This window comes from Pterocles gutturalis, unplaced genomic scaffold (genome assembly GCF_000699245.1).
Source record: "Pterocles gutturalis isolate BGI_N339 unplaced genomic scaffold, ASM69924v1 scaffold1542, whole genome shotgun sequence".
NCBI lineage: Eukaryota > Metazoa > Chordata > Aves > Pterocliformes > Pteroclidae > Pterocles > Pterocles gutturalis.
Window position 1 is genome coordinate 20,297 of NW_010109851.1, and position 23,544 is coordinate 43,840.

General features: G+C 35.9%; 1 protein-coding gene across 1 annotated transcript in view; it reads right to left on the reverse strand.

Annotated features, from left to right (window-relative positions):
• Positions 1 to 18,396, reverse strand: part of PTPN12 (protein tyrosine phosphatase, non-receptor type 12) — a gene marked incomplete at its 3' end in the record, with an annotated part of 35,976 nt that extends 17,580 nt beyond the window's left edge. Inside the window, exons 1-10 of the mRNA XM_010073093.1 lie at positions 18,293 to 18,396; positions 16,175 to 16,251; positions 15,044 to 15,139; positions 13,950 to 13,988; positions 13,087 to 13,158; positions 9,911 to 9,970; positions 6,270 to 6,412; positions 4,758 to 4,824; positions 4,059 to 4,136; positions 3,874 to 3,972 (exon numbers count right to left, since the gene is read on the reverse strand). Coding sequence (XP_010071395.1) covers positions 3,874 to 3,972; positions 4,059 to 4,136; positions 4,758 to 4,824; positions 6,270 to 6,412; positions 9,911 to 9,970; positions 13,087 to 13,158; positions 13,950 to 13,988; positions 15,044 to 15,067 — 582 coding nt within the window. The remainder of the gene's footprint in view (positions 1 to 3,873; positions 3,973 to 4,058; positions 4,137 to 4,757; positions 4,825 to 6,269; positions 6,413 to 9,910; positions 9,971 to 13,086; positions 13,159 to 13,949; positions 13,989 to 15,043; positions 15,140 to 16,174; positions 16,252 to 18,292) is intronic.
• Between the last annotated feature and the right edge of the window lie 5,148 nt (positions 18,397 to 23,544).

Below are 23,544 nucleotides of genomic sequence, written 5' to 3' on the forward strand. Positions count from 1 at the left end.
AGGAAGCTGAGTCCAAGACTCAGTTCCAATGTAATTGTCTGATCATTTAAAAGAGTCCTACAATTTGGGTGGGGGGGAAGAGGGAAGAGGAAAAAAAAAGTAGTCCTGATTATCAAATTTAGTACCCGAGCCTTTTCTTATCAGAAAAAAAAATTGCTTCTGAGCAGCAATTCCATCTTTGCCCTGAAATTTGGCTACTGTGGGGACTGCTGAAAGTATTTTCTCTAGTATCTGAAGAACACTTTTCTTCATATCATTTCATTTACATACTTAATACTTATTTTAAATACATTTATAGTTCTATACATTCACATGTATAACTGCATGATAAGAGGGTAAGAGTATACAATTACTACATTATATTATATCATATGTGCATTTTCTACATGGTTTTCAATCCTTCTATCAAATTCTAATAGAAATTCTAACCCTATTATAAATCTTTTTTCAAACACTGCATGTGTTTTATTGTTGACTTTTTACAGTATTGTTTCCAGCAGGGCAAAGTTGGCAAGGTCACAGGAACACACGTTCAGGATTGTGTCTGAGCTACCTCCCCATGAATACTGCTACTCATTGCCAATCAGATTAACTTTTTACTGTGATGTTACTGGCAAACACTGCTTACAAGGCTTAGGTAACTCAATTCATTTCAAACACTGCTTGAAACAGGAAAAGCAATTGGACAATAAAACGATGAAACTAACCCTACAGAGCACTCCAACTCTTCAGAGTACTATCAAAATATAATAAATGAAAGAAGAAAGAAAATTTTCTCTTCAGTGCAATATCATCTCTTGTATAACTAACAGTAATATATCCAAAGTAGGCACATTCTCTTATTTGGAATTGTTTCCACTGAACAGAATTAGAACCCTTCCCATGTAAATGAATCCACAGTGTCTGCGAGCAGAGTAAGATCTGGGAAGGAACCTTAGGATATTACATTGTATTTAATAAAGTTATCTGAAAACTTTCAGCACCACAGTTTGTTTCCTTTTAAAAAACAAACAAACATTCTGGGATTTATCTCAGTTGAAAAAAACTAGAATATTTCTGGGGGGAAACAGATGTTATATACAACAGATGCTACAAAACACCCTGAGAGGAAAAAAGGGAGCTTTTTCAGAATAGCAAAAACACTGTCTCAACTGAGCCTCAAGGTTCTGAGAATCAGGTTAAAGCTACAAGAAGATACTTAACTGGAGTTACAAGGTAGTCTTCTACCTCACTAATCAAAACAGAAGGTAAGCCTACACCAGTTAATTCCCTGAAGGCAAGTTTCCTTACTAACACATGAATAGTAGCAACCTTGGTTTTAAGTAACAAATTTTTAGGTACAGGAACTCTTTACCTATGAGACTTTTATCCTCAACCCTCCTGCAGAAATGTACAAACTACAATACAAAGCAGTATCGTTTCCTAGTGCAAAACAGGCTGCACCTAGTCAGACCAAAAAACTCATTTTGCCCTGTTTCCAGTAGTGACCAAAAGGAAACCTACAGGGAAGAATACGGACAGAGCAGGAAGATCCTTCCCTAGGATGTTCTCCAACGGTTTGCAACTCTGGAATTTCATAGGTCAGAGGTTGGGCAAATTCACAGAATAAGATTACAAGATGATGAGATTTTCACCTCAAAACTACAGACTTCCAGCTGCAAGGAACTCTGCAGCCTCATGTTGCATGAAGAACTCTCACTTTTTATATTAAGCCTGCCAGGTCTCATTGATACCCTTTAGAAAAGGTTCACAGAAAACAACTATTTACTGTTACTTAGTCTCTATTCTACCTAAATTCAGCCATTTGTTTTCCAGCTCAGTCTGCTTGTTCTTTAGATAGACCCTTCTGACACCTTTCATCTTGGTCCAAACTTTTAAAGCTTTCATTCTGCAATATGCTTTTGAGATAAGCAGATCAGATCTGCAGACAGTACTCAAGTTGCAAGGTATCCACACAATGACATTACACTCCCTGCTCTTATTAGTTTCCAAATATTTGCTAAAATTTCATTTCCTTTACAACTGACTGATTATAACCAAGATCATTTCCAAGCTCAAAAATTCAAAACTCACACTCCATCGCTGCATATTCAGAGTTGGGGTTTCTCCCTGTCTCACCCCATGCACATTACCTACCCAAAATCTAGTTGCTTGTTTTATTACTCAGTCACTCAAATCTCACAAGACGTGCAATTCTTTGCAGACAGCACTTGCCTTTGCTACAGGCATCAGCATACTGTGTCACCTCCTTATTCAGATGTTCTGGAATACATGTAAATAGTCAAAGACATTTCGATTCTGATAAGAGTGCAGACACTCTTACGTAGGCCAGATCAAAGTCAAATAACCAGAAGATACAGTAGACTGATCTGCCTGTTATTTTATGACCAAAACTCAAGTAATCAGGAATCACTTCTTTACAAAGCTAATAATCTGCACATTCTAAACCCTATCCTCAGAAATAAAACAAAAATTCACACACCAGCTAGGTGTGTGAATTAAAACAGTCTGCGCCCTACCCATATTGCATTTAGTCCATCAAGTTTCTTGCCATGACTGAAGACCTCAGAAGTATTGCATGAACTGATACAAATTCTTTGGAGTTAACAGAAAGGCATATGCCTTTTTTTCCCAGAATGAAAAACATTTTAGACTTCCTAGAAAGTACAGCTAAATCCTAAAATTAAAGGGATGACTATTAGTAAAGGCATATTTAAAATTGCTTCCAGAAATTTCAGAGGACCCTGAAGACACTATCCATACTCCTTCTAGAGAGCTATAGACCCTGCACCAATTAGGTACTGAAGGGACAGATAAAATTACCAAATAAACAAAACATAGTCCAAGGATAAAGGGTGTTACACAGTTCTGGACTGCGGAGAAGAAAAAGAATATATTGATCCAAAAAGCCATTTTTTTCCACATGGTGCCCAGTAGCAGCCAAGAAAATATATCTGAACATAGAAAAGGAAAAAAACCTAGGGGACATGAAATTTAACGTAGAAGGACAGAAAGACAGAAAAATCCTCAAATACCATGATTACCAATGAATAGTATTATCCTTCCTTCCTGACAAAGGCATTTTAAGTTATTTTTCTTTCTCCCAGTCTGTTCCAGTGCAAACACAATATGAGAAGTTAGTAAGATCATTCATTGCCAGTCCTGCTCAACTACATCAAGGCTGTGTTGGGCCGAGACCAAGGCAGGATGCAACAACATGTAAAATCCAAGTCTCAGCTGAAGTCAGATCAATGCTTATCTACTGCTTTAAAACTGGGCCCACCACCACACTGAGGAGAAGGAAGAAAAGAAAACATCGATGACGTTTTTCCCTTTCACAAGTTTAAGCTAAATATAGATCAGACAGAATTAATCTATAGGCACGTACACATGTGTATTTATTTATATATAAATATATGTATACGTAGGCTGGAGTTTTTATTTTCAACTTGGTCTTTATCATACTGTTTAACGAGTAATTTGCAGAAGGTCAGGCTTAGATAAAATTTAATTTGCTGCCGATATATAAAAATTGGGGTATGTACTGTCAATCAAAGCAACAGATCAGCTGTCAACTACTGCCACCTCAACAAGGTAAGGGCACATTTCACAATTTAAATATCGAGTTAGAGTCCTGCATTTCTTCCATACTAGAATTCCTTCTGTTGCTTCCCCCATTGCAACTGCAGGGTAACTGAAGCACAGGCTAACTGTTCCTACTCAGCAAAAACCACCTGCAGTCCAAACGAGTTCTTTGTATGTTCTTAACACCAGTGAACACTTAACTTTAAAAACTAGACAAAACTTACAGCAAAGTCTCGACCAGAAGCTAAGAGCTACAACTGATTGAAACTCAACAGGAAAGACACATACCACTCCATCTGCAATCTTCCAGTCTGCACAGCTTTCATATTTTTGCAGTTGCTTTTCAAACAGTTGTGCTATGGCTCGATGGACAAGTTCATACTGCTCCTGTAGTAGGTTACCAGACAAAAATTAGCACAAATAATTATGGTATATTATCATACAATAAAGACTGATTTTAAAACAAACCATACCTTTGTCTGCACTGCAGAATGCCTTTGTGTCCTCATTTCCTGTATTAAATTAAATACATTGAATTCTTCAGGTATTTTCTGAAATATAGAAGGAAGTAAATTACATTGACATAACTGTTTGTCAGAACAGCAATACAAAAGCTGTTAGACATCCACAAGTATGTTTAACTTTTGTAGGTAAAGCCACTCTGTTCTCTCCACATTGCAGTTATTCAAAATTTCTTTAAAAAGCAATTCCTCTCCAGAACTGGTTTTAAACATTTCATATAGATCAGATGACAGCATTTCAAGTATGCCGAAAATGAGACATCCAATGAAAGCACTGATACGGCACTGCAAAACTAATGATGCTTCATAACCTAAAAACCCCAGAATGAAGTTATCCCTGCATATTTGAAATATCAGGCTTTAGAAGCTGCAAGATTAAGCAAAGACATTGAAAAAGTTGAATTCAAAATAACTTTATATTGAAATTAAAAAAAAATAATTTTACAGTGACTTTTTAAAAATAAAAACTTGGTGTCAAAGGAAAGTAAGTCCATACTAAAGCATGAATGCAATGAAACTAAACATTCAACCTGACAAAAGAGTTCCGGAATGCCTTAAACATTTCACAATTTTAGAACATTTGGGAGCTCAATCAATCACTGTTATGAAATGACGGAATGCCACATAATTTCTTCTTTCAAGATTCCTTACCCCAGCTTTAAGCAAATTCCATGTATAATCTATGGCACAGATGGCTCCTGTTCTTCCACACCCTGCACTATGAACATAAACAGTTAGGGACGTTAGAAATTATTTTAATTTGTTAAAAAGACACTATAAACTTGGTATTTCCAGAGTCCACATGAAAAAAATAAATTAAAATCCCTCAACTATCATCTTAAGCTTGTTCAACCTGATACTGTAGTTCTTAAAAGAAGTTAGCAATGCAAAACTGAGCATTGAAGGTTCTAACAAAGGTTTTTCGCAGTCAATTGGAACTGCAATCATGAAAGATGCCTCAACATTGACATTTTTATTGCCTCTTTCATCACACTATTCCTAGTTACCGCAGCTTGGACAGTAGGGATTTTGTCCAAGTTTAATGATAGATATCTTAAACGTCAGAACAGAAAATATTGAAAGACTTCCCACATTTTTCTGATTTAGTATCAAATCTCTATTTTCTGCTTTTTATCTAACAATACTTAAATCTGAAAGTTATAAAAAATGACAGCAAACAATCACATTTATTCTTCCTACAAGTATGAATTTCTCTATATTACAGATAAAGAGTAATAATACATGCATACTTATTACATTATAATTATACTGTTGTGAAGAACCAACCTTCATAACTGTACTGATATTCAAGAGAAACAGGACAAAGTGAAGTGGATTTCCATGCTAACTAAATGTCTCACGGTTTTAGACCTCAGCTATTTAAGAGTGACAAGTTAAAAAAGGATATAGATAAAGACAGTAGATTTCTGTAGACACTTTCAGATAATAACCAAGCTCTAAGCAGCTAATAAGTCCCCCAAAAATTAGTATTTCCTGGCTTATGTATCTGAATGCAGTTTTTCTGACATTTAATAGATGAACTTTTGTTGCTTTAAAAAGTATCAAATATCACATGCAAGAACATTCCTGATAAATTTTGTCAGAAACTGTCAGTTCACCGAAACATCTTCATGACAATTTAGTTTCAACAGTCCTTTTGTTAGACAAATTTCAGGTCAAAGATGAATTTGCTGCTCAGATGCAGAGGCTCACCAACCAGAAACTACAGACTAATTAGAGTTTTTTTTAATCATATTACAAGAGAGACACAGAAGTTCTTGAGTAGTGATGCCACCTGCTATGTAGTCTCTCCTACTGAGAATGGATCCTTCACACCCATATATGATTTGCAATGATCTTCAAAGTCTATTTTGTCCTAATGAGGATTTAAATGTCTTAAGAAATATAAAATTACTTCCCTCTCAAAGACTAATTATTTTGTGATTGATATTTTGTCTTAAACTGAAATAGAAGCAAAATTTCACTGCGGCATGAAGACTGTATGATTCTGAGCCAAGTTTTGACATGAGGAAATATTCCTTTTTTGAAAACTAAAATGAGTAAGTTCTGATTTAGAATCAAACTAGTGCATCTCATACCAAAAGTCTAGACTTCAAAAAAATTAAAATGTATATAAACTTAAAAAATAAATATATTTGATACCTGCAGTGTATGCAAATCGGTACATCTTCATGTTCCTGGTATTCTCTCATCAAGCTGATCATGTCCAGAATAGAATCAAAAGACGAAGGGACATCATGGTCAGGCCAGTTAACGTAATGAAATTGATAGACACTACGCGTCTCCTAAGGGGGAGAGAGGGAGAAAGGTGTTATACATATTTGAGGGGTTTGTACGAAGTAAATATTTCAGTGAACCTTCACTTTTTGCATAAGTAAGTGTGGACAAGCAAAACCCTTTACTGTATTAAAAACCTACAGCTTATACCACATTGAAAAACAAAAGGGAAATTCTGAAGTAGTATTTTGAGTGCTGCTATTGCACAGGAAAAAGCACAATGGGACAATTCACAGGAGCCCCTGCCTGTAATACATGGGTTAAAGAACCCACAACGTTGCCCTGTGCTAAAATATTCTCTGCCCTTACAGTCTTAACTTTAAAACGGAGAAAGAAAGGGAAAGACCACCATGAAAGGCTCTTTTTCCAATTGTACTCCAATAACTTACATTGGAAAGAGATGGGAGGGATTGTTGTTGTTTTGTCACACTACAAAATCAAGCCTCTGCGTGCATATGTGCATGCACAGGGAAATTAAGGAAATGAGAGAAAACATTCAGGCCGTATCTAAATATAGATCACACTTGCAACAGTAGGTACACTTCTATTTAGCTCGTGTTACAATAGTACTAAAGCCAAGGTAAGAAGTAGGCTTTAGAACAGCATAGTTACTCAGCTACCCAGATCCCTGAAAGACTAAATCCTCTTTCTCATCATTATCCAAACCATCCACAGTATAGCTAGTTCTACTGCACCTTTCCATGCTGTTGTCACACCTCTGGATTCTAGTATACCCTCGAAGTAACGCACTAGAGAGCCATATGAATTTTTTGATCAATGTTACAGCTTACAAGTTTCATCAAGACCTATGCTGCCTAATGTTTACTTATTTGAGAAGCAACCTAGTGGGCCTCTTGATCATGGGAATTTATATCGTCTTCCATCTGAACAACTATTTTTGATGCTTTATTTTTGCCAGACCTGTGGAAGCACTGTAGCCACTGAAAGCAAGAGAAAATCCAGCCTAAGAAAAGAAATTTTAAAAACCCAACTGATTATGTAAAACCAGTGTCATCAGTAAGGAGGAAGAAACATTACAGCTGCCTTAAGGTCCACCAAGAACTTTCACTTAATCACATTTAAAGAGACAAAACCAGTGATTTTCACATTAGCAGAGCTATCAGAAAAAATATCTGAATTTATGTTTCTCATATGGAAATTAATAATGAAAAGTAAACTTCATAGTCCTTTTTTTTACTGACACTTTTTAAGAAAGAACCTGGTGTTTTAGCTTAAAATGATCTTCAACTTTTAGTCAAACTGGTTTTCCTCCTAGAAACTAGAATAACTTTGTATATTTACATGAATTTTAAATTCTTTTGTACAGTATTTTGTATGACACTCCATTAAAAACTTTACAGAAGTGACAAAACTTTTCATTATACTGGAAAACCAGAAAGTGAACTTAAAATAATATTACTTTATACCACAAACATATATTTTCCTCCCCGGTTCAAGGCTACACTTAGGATTCTTCAAAGTAAGATGAAAAGTCTGTAATTCATTACCAAAATGTGTGCTCACAGAAATCCTGAAGCAAATTTGCTAAGTAAGCCTGAAGAAAGACCATTTTATCCGCTGCATAGGTTGAATATCAACATCCTTTCAACTACATTACTCCTTAAAGGAACGTAAACTTTGGGCCCTTAGCTAAGATCAAAAACGTAGTGCAAACTGTAGCTTCTTGTTACTACTTAGTTTTTATGTAGTACATAGGCATCCTATAAAAATTACCTGGAACAGAACTCATGGAAGTCAAGTAACTGAACATGATTTGCCTGTATAGTATATGCAAGCAACATATAAAGTAGCTACAGTTTCTGAAGTTCTCACGACATTCAGGTATTAAAAGTTATGTAAATTCTGCTTTGGGGTTTTCGATATTTTTCACTGCTGTTTTTAAGTGCACTATTTCAATAGATGTTACAAAACCCACAGTTGTTACACAGTTAATTTCTGCTATCTAAAAAGTTTCATAGCATTATGAGCATTCAGGACACACTAACAAAAACAAACAATGATGAAGTTCATGCATCCCACTGCAAGCACCTAGGAAGCTACTGCAGACCAAAATTACTGCCCAAAATTACCCACTCATGATTAAACAGTTTTCATAACTGTTGTGATATCAGCTGTCGAAATGGAACAAAGCATTGCTAAAGAAAACATCACCATAAGTGAGACTAACCTGTAATAAATAATTTCTAAGTACAGTATGCCAATTAAAATGACAGATACTCCATAAAACAGACTGTCAAGCTTCATGTTTTTGTGGGACAGCTCTACACTTATTTTTATTTACTGACAGTTGCTTTTCAGAAAGATAAATGTCAGATTTGAGGTGACTGTTTAAATATAAGTTTGCAGGAAAGGCTTAAATTGTTAATTTCTAACACTTACTTGAGAATGCAAGTGATTTATTTCACTGAAAACATGACAATTTTCACAATTAACATAATATACCCAGTTTATGAAGTGCATCTCATGTTTTACAGCATTGTTAATTCCTAACACTTACTTGAGAATGCAAGTGCTTTTATTTCACTGAAAACATGACAATTTTCACAATTAACATAATATACCCAGTTTATGAAGTGCATCTCATGTTTTACAGCAGTTTATGTCATAAGCCTTCATTAAGATAAAAAAAACTCAATTTCTTCCATAAAGAGACTAACAGTAACCATTTACAGTTGCCAACTTAACAAATAGTGTAAATGAACTGGTTAACCAGAACACATGTCTGGTAAGACAGTTCTGCATCTTGAACACTAGGATATCAAATCTTCAAGAATTCCGAAGTCTTGACCTCATTTTTAAAAATACATTTCTATCTTGACCCTTGAATAGATTACATACAATTCCCCCATGTATAAGTTCTCCAAGCAAAAAGACAATGCCACTCAATTTCATCAAGAACATGCCATATTTTTCATATCTAAATTCCAAAAGAAAGTAACTTTTAACAAGCTAGAGTAAGAAACTTGGGGGAAAAAAAATAAATCACTAAGTTGTTGTCATTCTTGCTTTCTTTTTATTTGGCAGTACAAGTATATGAATGGGCATCAGAAATCTTTCATCACTGTAAAACCCTCCTGACAATAAATGAAACTATAGGGTAAACTCTAACAAGTACACATACTTTGCCCAAAAATAAGCTAACTAGAAGAATTTTTTTGACAAGTTTGGTTCAGTTTGTCACTATATTTTCAGTAGGGGTAAACAGAAATTCTCCTAGGGTGACAGAAGCTTTCCAGGCGTTAACACATGCCATTGAAAACCACCACATACCTCTGGCTAACCAAGAACATATATAAAAGACAAGAACTTCACAATTCTTTTCTTATATACCAAGCTTTTAGCATCACTTCTAACCTTGATGATTTACATACATAGAGTCAGCATCTAAAAACATGAAGATATTTTCATTAATTTCCTCCATTGTACTATTTTAGAGACCTCTGAGCAACCATTGAAGTTGAGACCAGAAGTGATCGTATACTTACATTTTGAAATTCAAGTAATAATGTTCTAATGAAGTAATCTGTTCTTGCTTGTTCAGCTTCCTAAAAATGAGAAAACAGTAATGAATTGGAAAAAAAAGATCAATATGCAGCATACAGGATATAACTAAAAGCCCAAACTTTTTTATTTTACTGTTTTGTATCTATGATTTCCCCAAAAGATGGGCAATCCAAACAGCAGCAACTTAGCTTGCTACACAAGATATGTGTGAAAGATGCTGCTCTTAAAAATAAAGACGTGAGTTTTCAAACCAGTAAGTGTCTTGCCTGCTCCTGAAACGATCAATAAACCTTCTAAGAGTATTTCAAAGTACTTATTTTGCTTTATTTCTCCATCCATTTATTTAATTTACAGATTGCCTTGCACAGTCATCCTTCTGTAACACTTTAATATAACATTATAAACTTCAGCCTCTTATCACTCTATCCTGATGTCTCCTTTCATTTTTTCCCCTTCAATTATTTTCAACTCTGGGTGCATCTGAACTGATCACTGTAATTATCTTGGTTGTGGCAAAAAGGCATAGCTTCTAGGCTGCCAGAATTTTCAAATCTGCCTTTGGAACACCAAAGAAAGTTTATACTGTAGGCACCAAGCAATACTACTATACTTAAAACATCAGAAATAATCACAATTTGACGATGCTTTTAAAAACTTAGCATTGCAGCTTCCCAGAGTGAATTCAGGAGACTGCATGCATGCTTTAAAGTGGTCCTCTCTTCTAAGGGGAATTTGCCATTCTCCATCAAGACAACAATTGCAACACCTTGCAAGTGTAAAGGACAGAGTACATAGCTAGCAGCAGTGGAGCCCGTATACACCACTGTACCCAAAGGTAACACATTCTCAGCCGCAGCTAACGAGTCAGTTACAATGTATGCACAATCCCTTTTCCCAACTACTTGCCAGGTATGTGACCATCACCCATTAGGTAGAGGGCAAAAAAAAAGAAAAACCCACAAAAACCCCAAGCCCACCAGCCAATTTTTAAATCAATTTATGGTAGGAAAAGGCTACTCAGAATCTTTATAGACTAAAACTTTTAAGCATATGCTTTCCTGAGAAGATGACCTTGAAGTGTACTTAATATTTGGTAGACTACTTCAAAGAAGGATTAAGAACAGCTCGATAAACTGGCACGCTAGCTCTTTCTGAACACTTAAAGCACTTTAAGAACAGCTCGATAAACTGGCATGCTAGCTCTTTCTGAACACTTAAAGCACTTCAGCCACAAAAAAGCAGCAATTCCTGGCCAAACCCACATAGCTTTGAGTTAAAGAGAACCAAAACCAGTTTCGAGATCATTTTGGAATGGATCAATTCCCCTGTTTGGAGAAGAAAAAACAGTTTCGAGATCATTTTGGAATGGATCAATTCCCCTGTTTTAGAATAAGTGAACAGCTAAGGCCAATCATGGACTCCAGTGTAAAAAGTTCACAGTAAGATCATCTATACTGATGACAGTTATACTCAGCATTTTAATGCCAAGTTTCATTCATTTCATAATAGTAACTAACAGAACATAACAGAACCTGATTAAACTACCAGGTGGCAAGAGGTTTCATTCATTTCATAATAGTATCTAACAGAACATAATAGAACCTGATTAAACTACCAGGTGGCAAGATTTAAAATAAAGACATGAGGAAGTGTCTTCTAACACCACAATGATGTGAATGTCAGAAAGACTATGTGACAAAAAACAAAACCCAAAACAAATCAATTTGTCAAATTCATCATTCACTGCATTATCAACATATTGATAAACTGGGGAAACACTCAACTAATGAAGCCCGGCTAGTCCATCGCTAGAAGCTAGCAACAAGTACAAGGAGAAGGATCATCCTATACGCGGCTTATTTTCTATTCTCTTCCCCTAAATAATTAGGCTGTCACTGGACACAATGTGATAGGCTGGATGGCCCTTGGCATCATCTAGTAGTGAAGGTTTGATGATGCAATCACAACTCCAAGAGCCAGAAGTTGGATAAACAGGCCACAAATGTGTTTCAAGCAGGAAGGAATAATGATGATACATAAACAGGTGTGTACAAAGGCAACCGGATACTATCCCACACCTAAAGCAATGCTGATGGCATTGATTTTGGTGGCGATGCTCCCACACACCGTATATCCTCCCCTACGCCCCTAAAAACCCACGTTTAATGAAGTGCATTTCTGCTACGTAAGTGGTCCCCTTATGAGAAATGCTAACTGCACCATTCTTTTGCTATCTAGCTTTCTCTACTGGGGAAAGATGATTGTGAAAACCTATTGGGGGGTACTGTCAGGTGATACAGAGATAACAGAAAGTGCCCAAAGAATGATTACTTTCAGTTCCCTGCTGTGCTTGGTGTAGGAGATATCCACACTCCCTTTTCTTGCCTATTGAATCTGTCAGAAGTCGTTACATTTCCATTTATGAGCTAGTATCAAAGCTGGAAGAGGCTCTAGTAGTTGCTCAGAGCCTCCTGATGCTCAGAGAACTCCTGATAACACAGACACAACATGCAATGGAAACACTCAGGTTTCCTCCATCTTTCTGGAATCATAGCTTACTTTACAGTTACCCCCTGGTAATTCTCCAGGAAAAGATTCAGACCTGATAATGATCTGCTACTCATTTTTGTTTTGATTTTAAAAGCAACAATAGAAGCAAAGGAAGTATTTTCAAATAAATCTGCATCTGTTACCAACAGAAACAAGTTTAAAAAAATAGTTTCCATTTTAATTCATTTTAATTAACTTTATGTAATTTAAATAAAGTAACCTATTCCAGTGTTACTTTCATTTCTCATGCACATCCAGAACGCCAAAGTCATAACGGAGAGAAACAACTGCATGAATATTATTTGATTTTTGGTACAGACATTAAAAACTACATGCAAAACTAAAAAAAAAGTGATACATAAAAAGGTACAAGACCAAGGTACATAAGTTTCCTACTTAAAAAAAATTCATTGAGGATTCAAAAAACCACACAGCTTAGATAACACATTGTTTTCCATTGCATTCCTTTGAGAGTCTTTGTGTAAAATTTCATACCAAACAATTTAAAAAGTATTTGTTTTGTAATACAAACTGATTGTTGAACAGTTATTTTATGTTACAAAATCATTAAATCCTTTTGAATTAATTTATAAAGCTTTACACTTACACAAGAAACACGAAATGGTCCAAAAGTTACAGCTGCTTCTCCATACAGAGGCCAGTAACGTTCACATTTTTTCTGTTAAAGCAAAGAATCCTAATTTAATTGATGTGTAGCACTAAAAGATTATGATTAACAGAAGCAGAGAAGACAAAATGATAATCTCAAATATCTCTCTCTCTTATTTGGTGCTTTTCTTTAACATCTGCCTATTGGTGCCTTACTGGACTTCTTTTAAGATATTAAAATGTCTTTTCTTTTGGATTTCAAAAGAAAAACAAAATGAAAAACCCAGATGACCAGTAAATACAGCCAAAAGACACTTTGTAAATTGGGACATGAACTTCATGACTGCCTACATATGTGCAAGCACACATCGTACAGAGGTAAGCAATGAGAGCTAATTTAGTTTTTGTTAAAGTTTGGAGTTCATAATTCTGGACCAAATTTTTTTTCCCTTCTCAGGTCATAAGAATATAGCAGAGAGATTTTAAAGATAGAATGTTTTTACAGCTGTATCAATTGACAGGAAATTCAACTCAGGATTTTGATAGCTGGGCTACATCCCTCAAAGAGCAGGATTTTTTTCCACAGCAACATGATCAGAAACAGACCATTGGTACAGTTCTGTATACAGACATGTATTTCCACTGAGATGACTCCTAAATAATAACTTAACACTATAAATAGAGCAAAGAAAAGTAGTCGCATTCACAGTTTTCTATGCATATAAATGTAAGGATAGGCATTCTCAATCAACCTGGCAGATTATTTTTACAGTTATGGATTTGGCACACAAAGCTTCACAGGTATTGGCATATTGTCCTGCATAGGAAATGCTTATTTAGTTTTGTATTTAGTATACATACCCTTCCCATTTCAAATTCTCGACAGGCCATTACAATTATCTGAAAATAAAAAAAGATGCTCAAAGTTAGCTGGTTTTAGATCAAGTAAATTCACCAACACTTTGCTACTTGCTTCTATCTGGGCAGATACTGATACTCCTTAATACTATTTCCCTACTTGCAGATGCATGCTCTTTTAATTCTAAAACAGTACCCAAGTTTTATCCTGCACAAAATACAATACTAATACAACATTTTAAGGGTACTTAAAATTAATTCACTGTAATCCTGTAATACCTTATTTATTTATTCAGCCTGACTGTAAAGTCTAAACTTAATCATAAAAATGTAGAACCATTTCCCGACTGGATGAAACACAGCTAAATTAGCTTCAAACGACATAGACTGCTTAAAATAGGTGCAAAAACCTATTTAAAAACAAGAAGGAGATTTCTTATGTGAAGCTATTTCAGAAACATTAATATGAACAGCACAATAAAAATGCACCAACAGGTAAGCTATTTGTTACAATATCACAGAATCATTGACTACCAGGTTGGAGGGAACTCAAGGATCACCTGGTCCAACCTTTCTAATTATAAGTAACCGTGACTTAAGTGTCTCATAAAACAAAAGAATATTTTCAGAAATCATTTTTTGAACATATCTAATTTTAACAGTAATTAAAAGTTAACTCCTGATGATGGTTCTTTAAACACATGTAGAATGTATAAACCAATAAGTAACCCAAAATCAGCACAAATAGAAAGGCAGGCTTTTCTTTCTTTCACATGCTGCTTCTGCATCTGATTTTGTCAGCTTATATTAAGTCAGAGCTGTAAGGTCTCCTACAGCACAGATGTAACCAAGCACCAACCTATTCATAAATATTCATTATTTCAAATTCATAAAACTACTTTGAATTTACACTATTAAATTGAATACGTAATAACATATAGAATGCTATTTAAACTACAAAAACAAAATGTGAGAAGCAAATGGACTAAATCATTGTCAATATTTTTAACAATAATAGCCAACTCAGGCAAAAGATACCTTATTTCATGGCACAGTGATTGTGTAACAGCCAATTTTGGTTTTAAGGAGGTACTTACAGCAACATTGTATTCCCATATCATCCTCCAGAAGTCTATTACTGTATTTGCTAATGGTCCCTGGGTAGCAACATATGCTTTCGGCCCATGTACTCCCTAGGATTGCACAAAGGAACCATTAATGTTTACAAAGAAAATGTATCTGCACTGAATAAAAAAGGCTTTAGGGTATAATATAATAAAATTAGAATTTTTTTCAATGCAACAAGAAGGGTGAATATGAAATATGAGTCCCATTTATATTAGTGGGAATTTTGCTGGTGATTTGAAGGGGGCCCAAGATTGTACCAGCTACGCTGCAGCCAGAAACTGTAACAGAAAATATTAAGTTACTGGATGTTCAGATTTTGAGGATTCCCTTTAAGTTTGCATTTTCTTTATTATTCAAAAATTTCATGAGGAAAATTTGAAAGTCTTTCTGCTAAAAAACATCCCCTTGAACAAATTTAAGTTCCCCCTCCCAGTAATAACACATTTCAAAAATCCAAAATGTTAAGATTTGTTTTATATAAAGTTTGAAGACATTTACATTCAGCTTTACAAGCTAAACATTCAATAAGTGAGATTTATAGGAACATCTGTTTCTGAATAAGCATCAGTATGTAGAATCAGCATCAGAATAAGGCTACAAGGAACACCCAACATACACTTTGAAACAAGTGTAACAGGTTTTTTGCCATATTCTATTTTCTCTTTAAGATTGTTAGATAAAACTCCATTGCCACACTTCTGCCATGAACAGAAGTGTACATTATCATACACAATTTGTCAAAAGCCTAATTTATTATCCCTAAAAACAGCCTCTCCTAAAGTTTGGTATTTTTAACAGTATCAACTGTTAAAACAATTGTAGCTGAACGTGCCCATGGTATGAAGTTCCAGTTTGGTTGCCTGTCACTTTAAAATGTTTTTTTTTTTTTTTTTAAATTATTTTTACACTTAGAGTAATCTTAAAACTTTAAAAATTGCTTTCTAAATGTCATCATGTTTGCAAATTTATTCAAGCCATACTAGAAGAAAATCTTTCCTCAAAGCTTTCAATTGTTATCTCAGGCTACAACATTAAAACTGCATGGATATGAAATAAAAGCTTAAAATGAACGTAAGAACTTTTAAGATAGTAATGCATACCTTAATAAAGTTTGCATTGATGTAGTCTGAATCTTGTGGGGGAGTTTTTAAGGTCAGTTTAACCCGGCTATGATCAACTAAAAGAAGAATTTATTTTTTAAAAAAACACAGTAATTACGACACGCGTAAATCAATATGTAATATTATATGCATATAAGAAATCAAGCATTAAAGAATGTTACCCAAAGATAAGTCACACAAGCAAGTCAGTCAATTTAATTCATGGGTAAACTAAGGCAGGGATAAGCAGAATAGCTCCTACTGCTATGTGCTGCTGATGTTCAAGTTTACAGAGTACCAACTCCATGAATTCCAAGTGTGACTGACTACAAATAGGCAAAATTCAGTTCAACAGAAGTAATCAAAATTGTAGTTACACAGTATTAAAACAGATCACAATGGTCAGAATTAAAGGCACATTTACCTTGTCCATTTACACAAAGCAGAAAGAACAAAACATCAGTGCATAATTAAAGCAGCAGGCAGGGCTTACAATCTCTGCTGAAGAGGAGTTCATCAAGTATTACAACACGAAACGTGCCCTGGGGTTTATTGTTGAGGCACAGACCGACCTCTATCCCCAAACACTGGGCTAAGCACTTTGCTGGAGCACTTCTAAACTAGAAGCGGCAGATTCTTAGGGGGTTATGACATTTCAAGTTTCTGCCTCAATCATTACTGTCTCAAAGAAAGCTTCTTATAAAAACAGCAGATCTTTGGAAACCAAAATCCTCAGCAGTCTTAAAAATAGCTTTATTACTTGTTGACAGAATAAACTAAATATCTTGGAACTCTTGTTGGTGTTGAAAAAAGAATTAAGTGCAGTTACAGAAAAAACTTGATGATTCTAAGGAAGGTAGGTGGTTGGCAGGTTTGCCAGAGTTCCAGCTCTTGCTGATACCAACACTTCCTAGCTCATACATAAAAGTCATTCAAACTACCTCTACAATAAAGGTTCTTTTCATTAATTTAGTATTACAGTAAATTGAAAATACAGATAAAAAAAAAAAATCTTTGAGCTGGGGAAAAGAAGTATCTGCAGAAACAGCATCTGCTCAAGCAATTTCTGTTACTTGGTGCTCCCAGGGTCAATTCCTCAACCACAGAACAGCCGCTAAAACTTTTATTAGAGCTAAATTCAAGAAAAAAACATAAAGAACAAGTCTGTTCAAAGAGAGGAAATATGGTTGGTTGGGGTTTTTTGTCAAAACATCACTGGTAATAAAACTGGGAACCATTCCCACAAGAAGTATATGCTAAGAGTTATTTCTGTACAGAAAGCTCTTCCAAAAAGCTTCCAAGACACTTGCTTCCAAGATGGTGAAATTTTCTGCCAGAGTCCCGATAACATTCAAAAAAAATGTTTGTGTTACTATCTCATGATTCCTAAAAAAGCACTAGCCTAGATTACAAGACATTTAGATCACAGATCTAAAGACAACACACACTCACACAAGAGCCTAGAGAAACCCTTAAAACACCTTACACTGTATTACAGTCTCATATAAATAATGCAAAGGCAAGAATGCTTTATAAGCATGCAACGGTGTCACAGACTTAACACTAAGAGCTACCTTTAAATGGCAGATCAGACCAATTAAAGTGGTAGGCTAATAAGGGCTCCTGTGCTCCCAGCACAGTAAATCCAAAACTCTAGAGCAGTTTCCAAATGTCAACATTTCCAGCCTGCCTGTATCTGCCATGGCTAAGCTCTTTCAGAGTTCTAGATGTGGAACAGAATTCCCCAAGAAAAATTCCATTGCAGGTTCCAGGTTCAGAAGATTACGTGCTTGGATATTTATATACAGCTTAAAGGCTCAGTTCATGATTACCAGTTAGTGTCTTCAGGCAACCAGTGAAAACCACGTTTCATTTAACTGTCATTTAGGATGACTCAGTAAACTGTAATGTGAACATGCACACATCTTTTACTCTGGTCAGTATTAAGGCACTGATCTCTCTGGTAGCAGTAACAATTTCTGATAAACATAGTACTAATCTCCACTTAAGTTACAAGTGTATGCTGATAGACAAAGTATTGTCCCTCTTCTTCCTCCTTGTTATAAAGAACAACAAGCACTTTCCTTTGTCTTCTATTAACATGTAAATCAAACTTACATGGCAATATATCCTTGTATCTATTCTTTTTGACATTTTCTTCTTTTTCTCCAGTGGCTGTTGGGTAGATCTTCTCTGTTCTGTATTTTGTTGATAATCTTCTTAACCTCTGAAAGAAAACATTTCTGTTATAGTTTCAAGTCTCTAAACAACAGAAACATCACTAGGTATTAGCTTCGTTGACAAGTACAAAAAGATCACTCAAAAAAACCACCTCTTCTCTCCTTTTACAATATTCACTATCATGAAGTTTAAAAATCTAATTATCCAATAGTTTTAGCTCATCTGGAGTATACAACCAAGTTGAAAACAGCTCTATACATCATGAGACATGGAACTTTGGAAAACCCACTACAGCACAAGCACAAAACACAGCTATATTTTATTTAGGAAACACACCATGCTGTTAGGGAGTAACAAATGCATTAAGAATACCTGTGAGAAACAGAAAAATCTGAACACCTGGAGGAAGAGCACAGAGCAGGCTAGCCCAGGAACTGCAGTTAACAGCTGGTACTTTGCTCTGAAAAACACAGCTTCCAACATACTGACAACTGAGCAGAAAGCAAAATCTCACTTTCAACATCTTTGATACTTGATTATAATCCTTGAAGACCCAGAATGTTAATGGCTTGCTTTCTCTGGGGAAGGAGAACTGGGGAGGTTGGTTGCTAGTTAAAAATATAACACTTGTTTATCACTGACTATGCAACAACACACAGGCAGAAGAACATCATAAATAAGACAATTTGGCTGGAAAGCCAGTTTTCTCCTTGAATTCTTCTAAAACTACTGAAACACCTGAGAGATTCACTGCACACTCGAATTCTTTAAAAAAAGAAGGAAAAATCAATTGGCAACTCAAGTCCTCCAATAGTTCTTCCAGCAGAAAAGAAAAAACACATAAAATTTAGCATTTCTGCTACGTACAGAAAAACATTTTCACAAAGTTTGTCCAGATATAGTGAAAAATCGGTAAATTTTATATGCAAACATGGACAAACTTTCCACTAATTTAGCTGAATAATATGTAACTAATAATCCATTAAAGTGGCATTTACAGAGCAAAAACAATGGTAAGGTAAAATAAAAAAAAAGGCAAATCAAGAAGCACCAGTTTTCAGATGATTTTTTTCCTCTTCTCCAAGGACGTTATCACATACTAAATCACTGATCGCTAAAAAGAGTAACAGAACTAGCACACAAGGTTTCTTTTCTTAAAGTGCATTGCTCTTGAAAAGCTTGCCATGTTAGTCGATTAAAAAAAAAAGTAAATATTTGGAGGTGGGACATTAAGTCTCTGACCACATGGTAACTGACTACATTATCTGAAAACATTGCTACAACGAAGAACAGGAAGATTCAATTCTTGAAATTCCAGGAGTTACAGGAAGCCTCCATGCAGACTAGACTCATCTTTGCAACACTAAAACCAAATTCACAGCATAAAATTCACATGGAGTAGGCAGAGAAACTTGGTTTGTAACGTGGTAAAGTCAAAGAATACCCCTGCAGATGGGGAACATATTGTTACACTGCCCTTAGTTGGGTCAACATAAAAAATACTGTCTGTGCCAAGACTGGACAAAACCAAGAGTCTAGAAATAACAAAATAGATACACATAATTTAGTTATATCAGACAAGAATTGCAAGATTGAGAAATAGTTTGAAATAGGCTATAAGCCTCCATTTTGGGGCAGGGAACAAAGAGAAACAATGATACTTTCACGCACAGCCACTAATACGATTTTGTATGGTGTTCTACATCTTAACCTTGTTGTGAGTTCTGGTTTTTTTTTTTCCCATCTTACTGATTTTTATGGGACAAAATGCTATGACTCTGCTTAGAAAAAGCAACAGAAAGAAGTTTAGAGAAAATATGACCTCTAAAAACCACGAGTAGAAGCAGAAGTTATTTTGCACGAGAAGAGATACACTTGAGGAAGTGATACAAGAAAAAGGTTACATATCAAAAAGCATCCTAGGACGATGATCCTTTTTGCTTTAGCCCATTTTAAATGCATGCAGAAAAAAAACAAACAGGTCCAATTTGGACCTATCGTAAGCCAAAAAGGTTGGAGTGACTAGTACCAACTTTAATTTTCTAGAAAGTGATGTTATGAGAATTCAGCACAGCCTTCTCCCCGCATGATTCCATAGCTGTACAATCTGCTAAACAGACTGGAAAGTAGGATTAGCATAGCCCAGCTCCGAGACAAAGACTGGAAATGAAATACAGGTTGATTTTAACATACATCTGCTTTTAATACATGTTTGTCAGCTGTTCTGTGACACGGGTAAGAGAAGATAAGAACCGCCCTGAGAGCAATCAAGAAGACTAAGTAGTACTCTTTATGATTTGTAGTAATACCTGCTACATAGAACAGTATCTACTTCATGCTTTGGAAGAGAAAGAATTATTGACTAAAGAGCAAGGAAAGAATCATAAAAACTGAGCTTTGAACAAACTACCACAGGAATGGAGAAGTGCCAGACTCAGCAGAAGATTTTGCTTCATGCACAAGAGAAAATCTCTGCAGAAAGCTATTGCAATGTGCAGCCTGCTGTAGGATGCACAAGATACCGCGCTTCCTAGGTTACAGCCTGGAGCGACCAGGAGGAGAAGAATGTACTCAATAGTAGAATGGAGGCAGCGACAGGGCAGAAGAAAGAATTTTGTTCAGACTATGGTAAGTGGATGACAAGATAGCCAGTAAGATCCGTCACAGTCCAGTTTCGTGCTAATTCATAATAAACAACCGTCTACAGTACAAAGCAGCTCTCATTTGGGTTAAGCCAGTAAACTGCCAAATCGCTTCCCAGAAGATACTCGGACGCCAACAGCAGGGACATTAGAGATCCAGCCTGGTGCCTCTGCAGATAACAGTGGACACTTCCACAACACTTGCGTATTCACTGGAACTGCTATTACTGTACCACAAAAATATTCATTTCTATATTCTTTTAAGATCAAAAAAGTCAAAAAGTGTATATTCATGATTCATCATACTTAAAGAATTACATTCACAAGGCCTTAAGTTCCATTCTCATTAGAAAAGCTCAAGTTTAATTCTGCTTATTCGCTGCACGACTGAAGTGGTTTGTGGGATGGTGACAAACACTTACCACATGTGACAGTGGGGGGATGAGCCTTTGAAACAATTTGAGTTTCAGAAACATACTTCCAGCTTCCACAGTGGTTTTACAGTCTGTACTACAAATCTACTTGAGTGTTTTCACAAAAAGACAAACCAGCTTTTCAAACCCAACTTGTGCAATCCTACCATATTACAAAGAACTTAATACAATCAGTTCAGGAAACAGACCTCCGACTTCCGCAGTCAATCTATTTCATCTATTTAACAATTTAGAAAGTCTGTAAAGGCACATTGCTTAATACCATAGAAACGCTGTTTGTGGATTAAAGAAAATATTTATACTGCCTATTGAGATTTGAAGAACTCTAAAAGCCTGAACATTATTTAAGATACAGAGTTCTTGTGACTCCTTTCTGGGCTTCTTTTCAAGTAAAGTGTGACAAATAATTCTGTGGGCTTCACTTATTTGAAGTCCTCAAATTGTCTCCTAAGTCTTATCTGACATTTCCAATGGTCAAAACATCAATCAGTGATTTTTGCTTTAATCTCCTTTTTGACCATAACTGAGGAGCAGTACATATCATAGTGTCAAATGTCAGCTGCTAGAATACTCCACGGCACCCGTGGTTCATTTGCTATGTGACAACAGGCAGCAGCAACAGGCTTCGGAAGCTCTACGTGGACAGCTATGGCAGCAGAGTTGTGAGACAACACCAAACACATTAGGAAATTTTGCAAAACAAAATGTATTCTTAAGTGTATTAAGAAATGCTCAAAGAACTGAAAACTAAGGAAAAGCTTCCATAAAAGTTACCTTAAAAAAAATCAAAGCATAAAAGAAGATACTAGGAAACACTTAAATGTTGTATGAATGTGCTCATTTCATGAAATAAGACAGCTATTTCTGTCATAAGCTTGACATTGTATAGTTCTTACTAGCGGCAGGGGAAGAAGAACACGTTAGTTATGTTAATCCTAGTAATTTAGATAAACATTACTAGGGCAGAATAGGTTTCCTAGTACTTTTATACAGTGAAAAATATGTACCTGTAAGGAGCAATGTGAACCAAACTACCACAAAAAATGTCAAAGTAACTATCTTCTGGTTATCTATGGCCAGATTACACAGGTTTCAGATTCTACACCAATACTATGAACACAGATGCCAGAGATGCCTTTGTCAAAAGACAGCTGAAGTGCAGACTGAGTATATCACTACTCAAATGGGGCTCTGACTTTCTACAACTGCTTTGATTCCAAAAGTGTTTTAGCTTAAAGTCCCTGCGAATCCAATAGTTTCTCTATACTGCCTTCTTACCCCTGAGGGCTCTGGGAAACACCAAGACAAGCTGATGGTAATAAACGTGGCTGGAGGATGCACTATTCTGAGCCAGGGTTGCCTCTGCAGCTCTGGGTTGCAATAGCAAGAAATAAATGACCATAGTGAGCCGAGTTTCCTTCACTCACTCTGCCAGAACAAGAGCTGCGTGGGGAGAGCAGGGCACAGTGCAGCTTAGGCCAAAGGTTCTGGGGAAGTCGGATCCAGTTGGGCTGAATCAAGACTGAACTGTCCCACATGGGAGGTCAGTGGTTACCTCACTGCCCTGGTAAGTAGCACAAATACTACAGAGTTTAATACGATTTCAGATATCTTACGTGCATTTAAGTCTCCCAGCTATCTCTGCAGTTCACATTCATACATTAAATGCTTTGCAGATCTTGCTGCATATAAACACAGCATGAAACATGAAAAGACGTACATGCAAGATAATGTCCAAAGAGTCTATGCTGAAAATTAAAATTAGTTATCATACTCAGTATCTTTCACCACTTTGCCTTCGGAGTATTTGAAAAACAGCATACACTCGTGACATATGTCAGTCTTTCCCCAGTTATTCCTGTCAGCTTTAAACAACAATTATTTTTAAGAATTCCCAGCCCTCATGATGGAAGGAAACACCTTCCCAAACACCAACCAAGCATAAACAATGAAATGAGAATGATCCAGTTCTGTAAAAGAAAAGCTTCACCATGTCTCAACATTCACAGATGACTTTGGCTGCAAGGAACAGGCTAGCAGTCTGCACTTAACCTATTTCTCTGAAATAAAGCCCTGAGAGGAGATCTCAAGCTGAACTGATAGAAAAAACAAG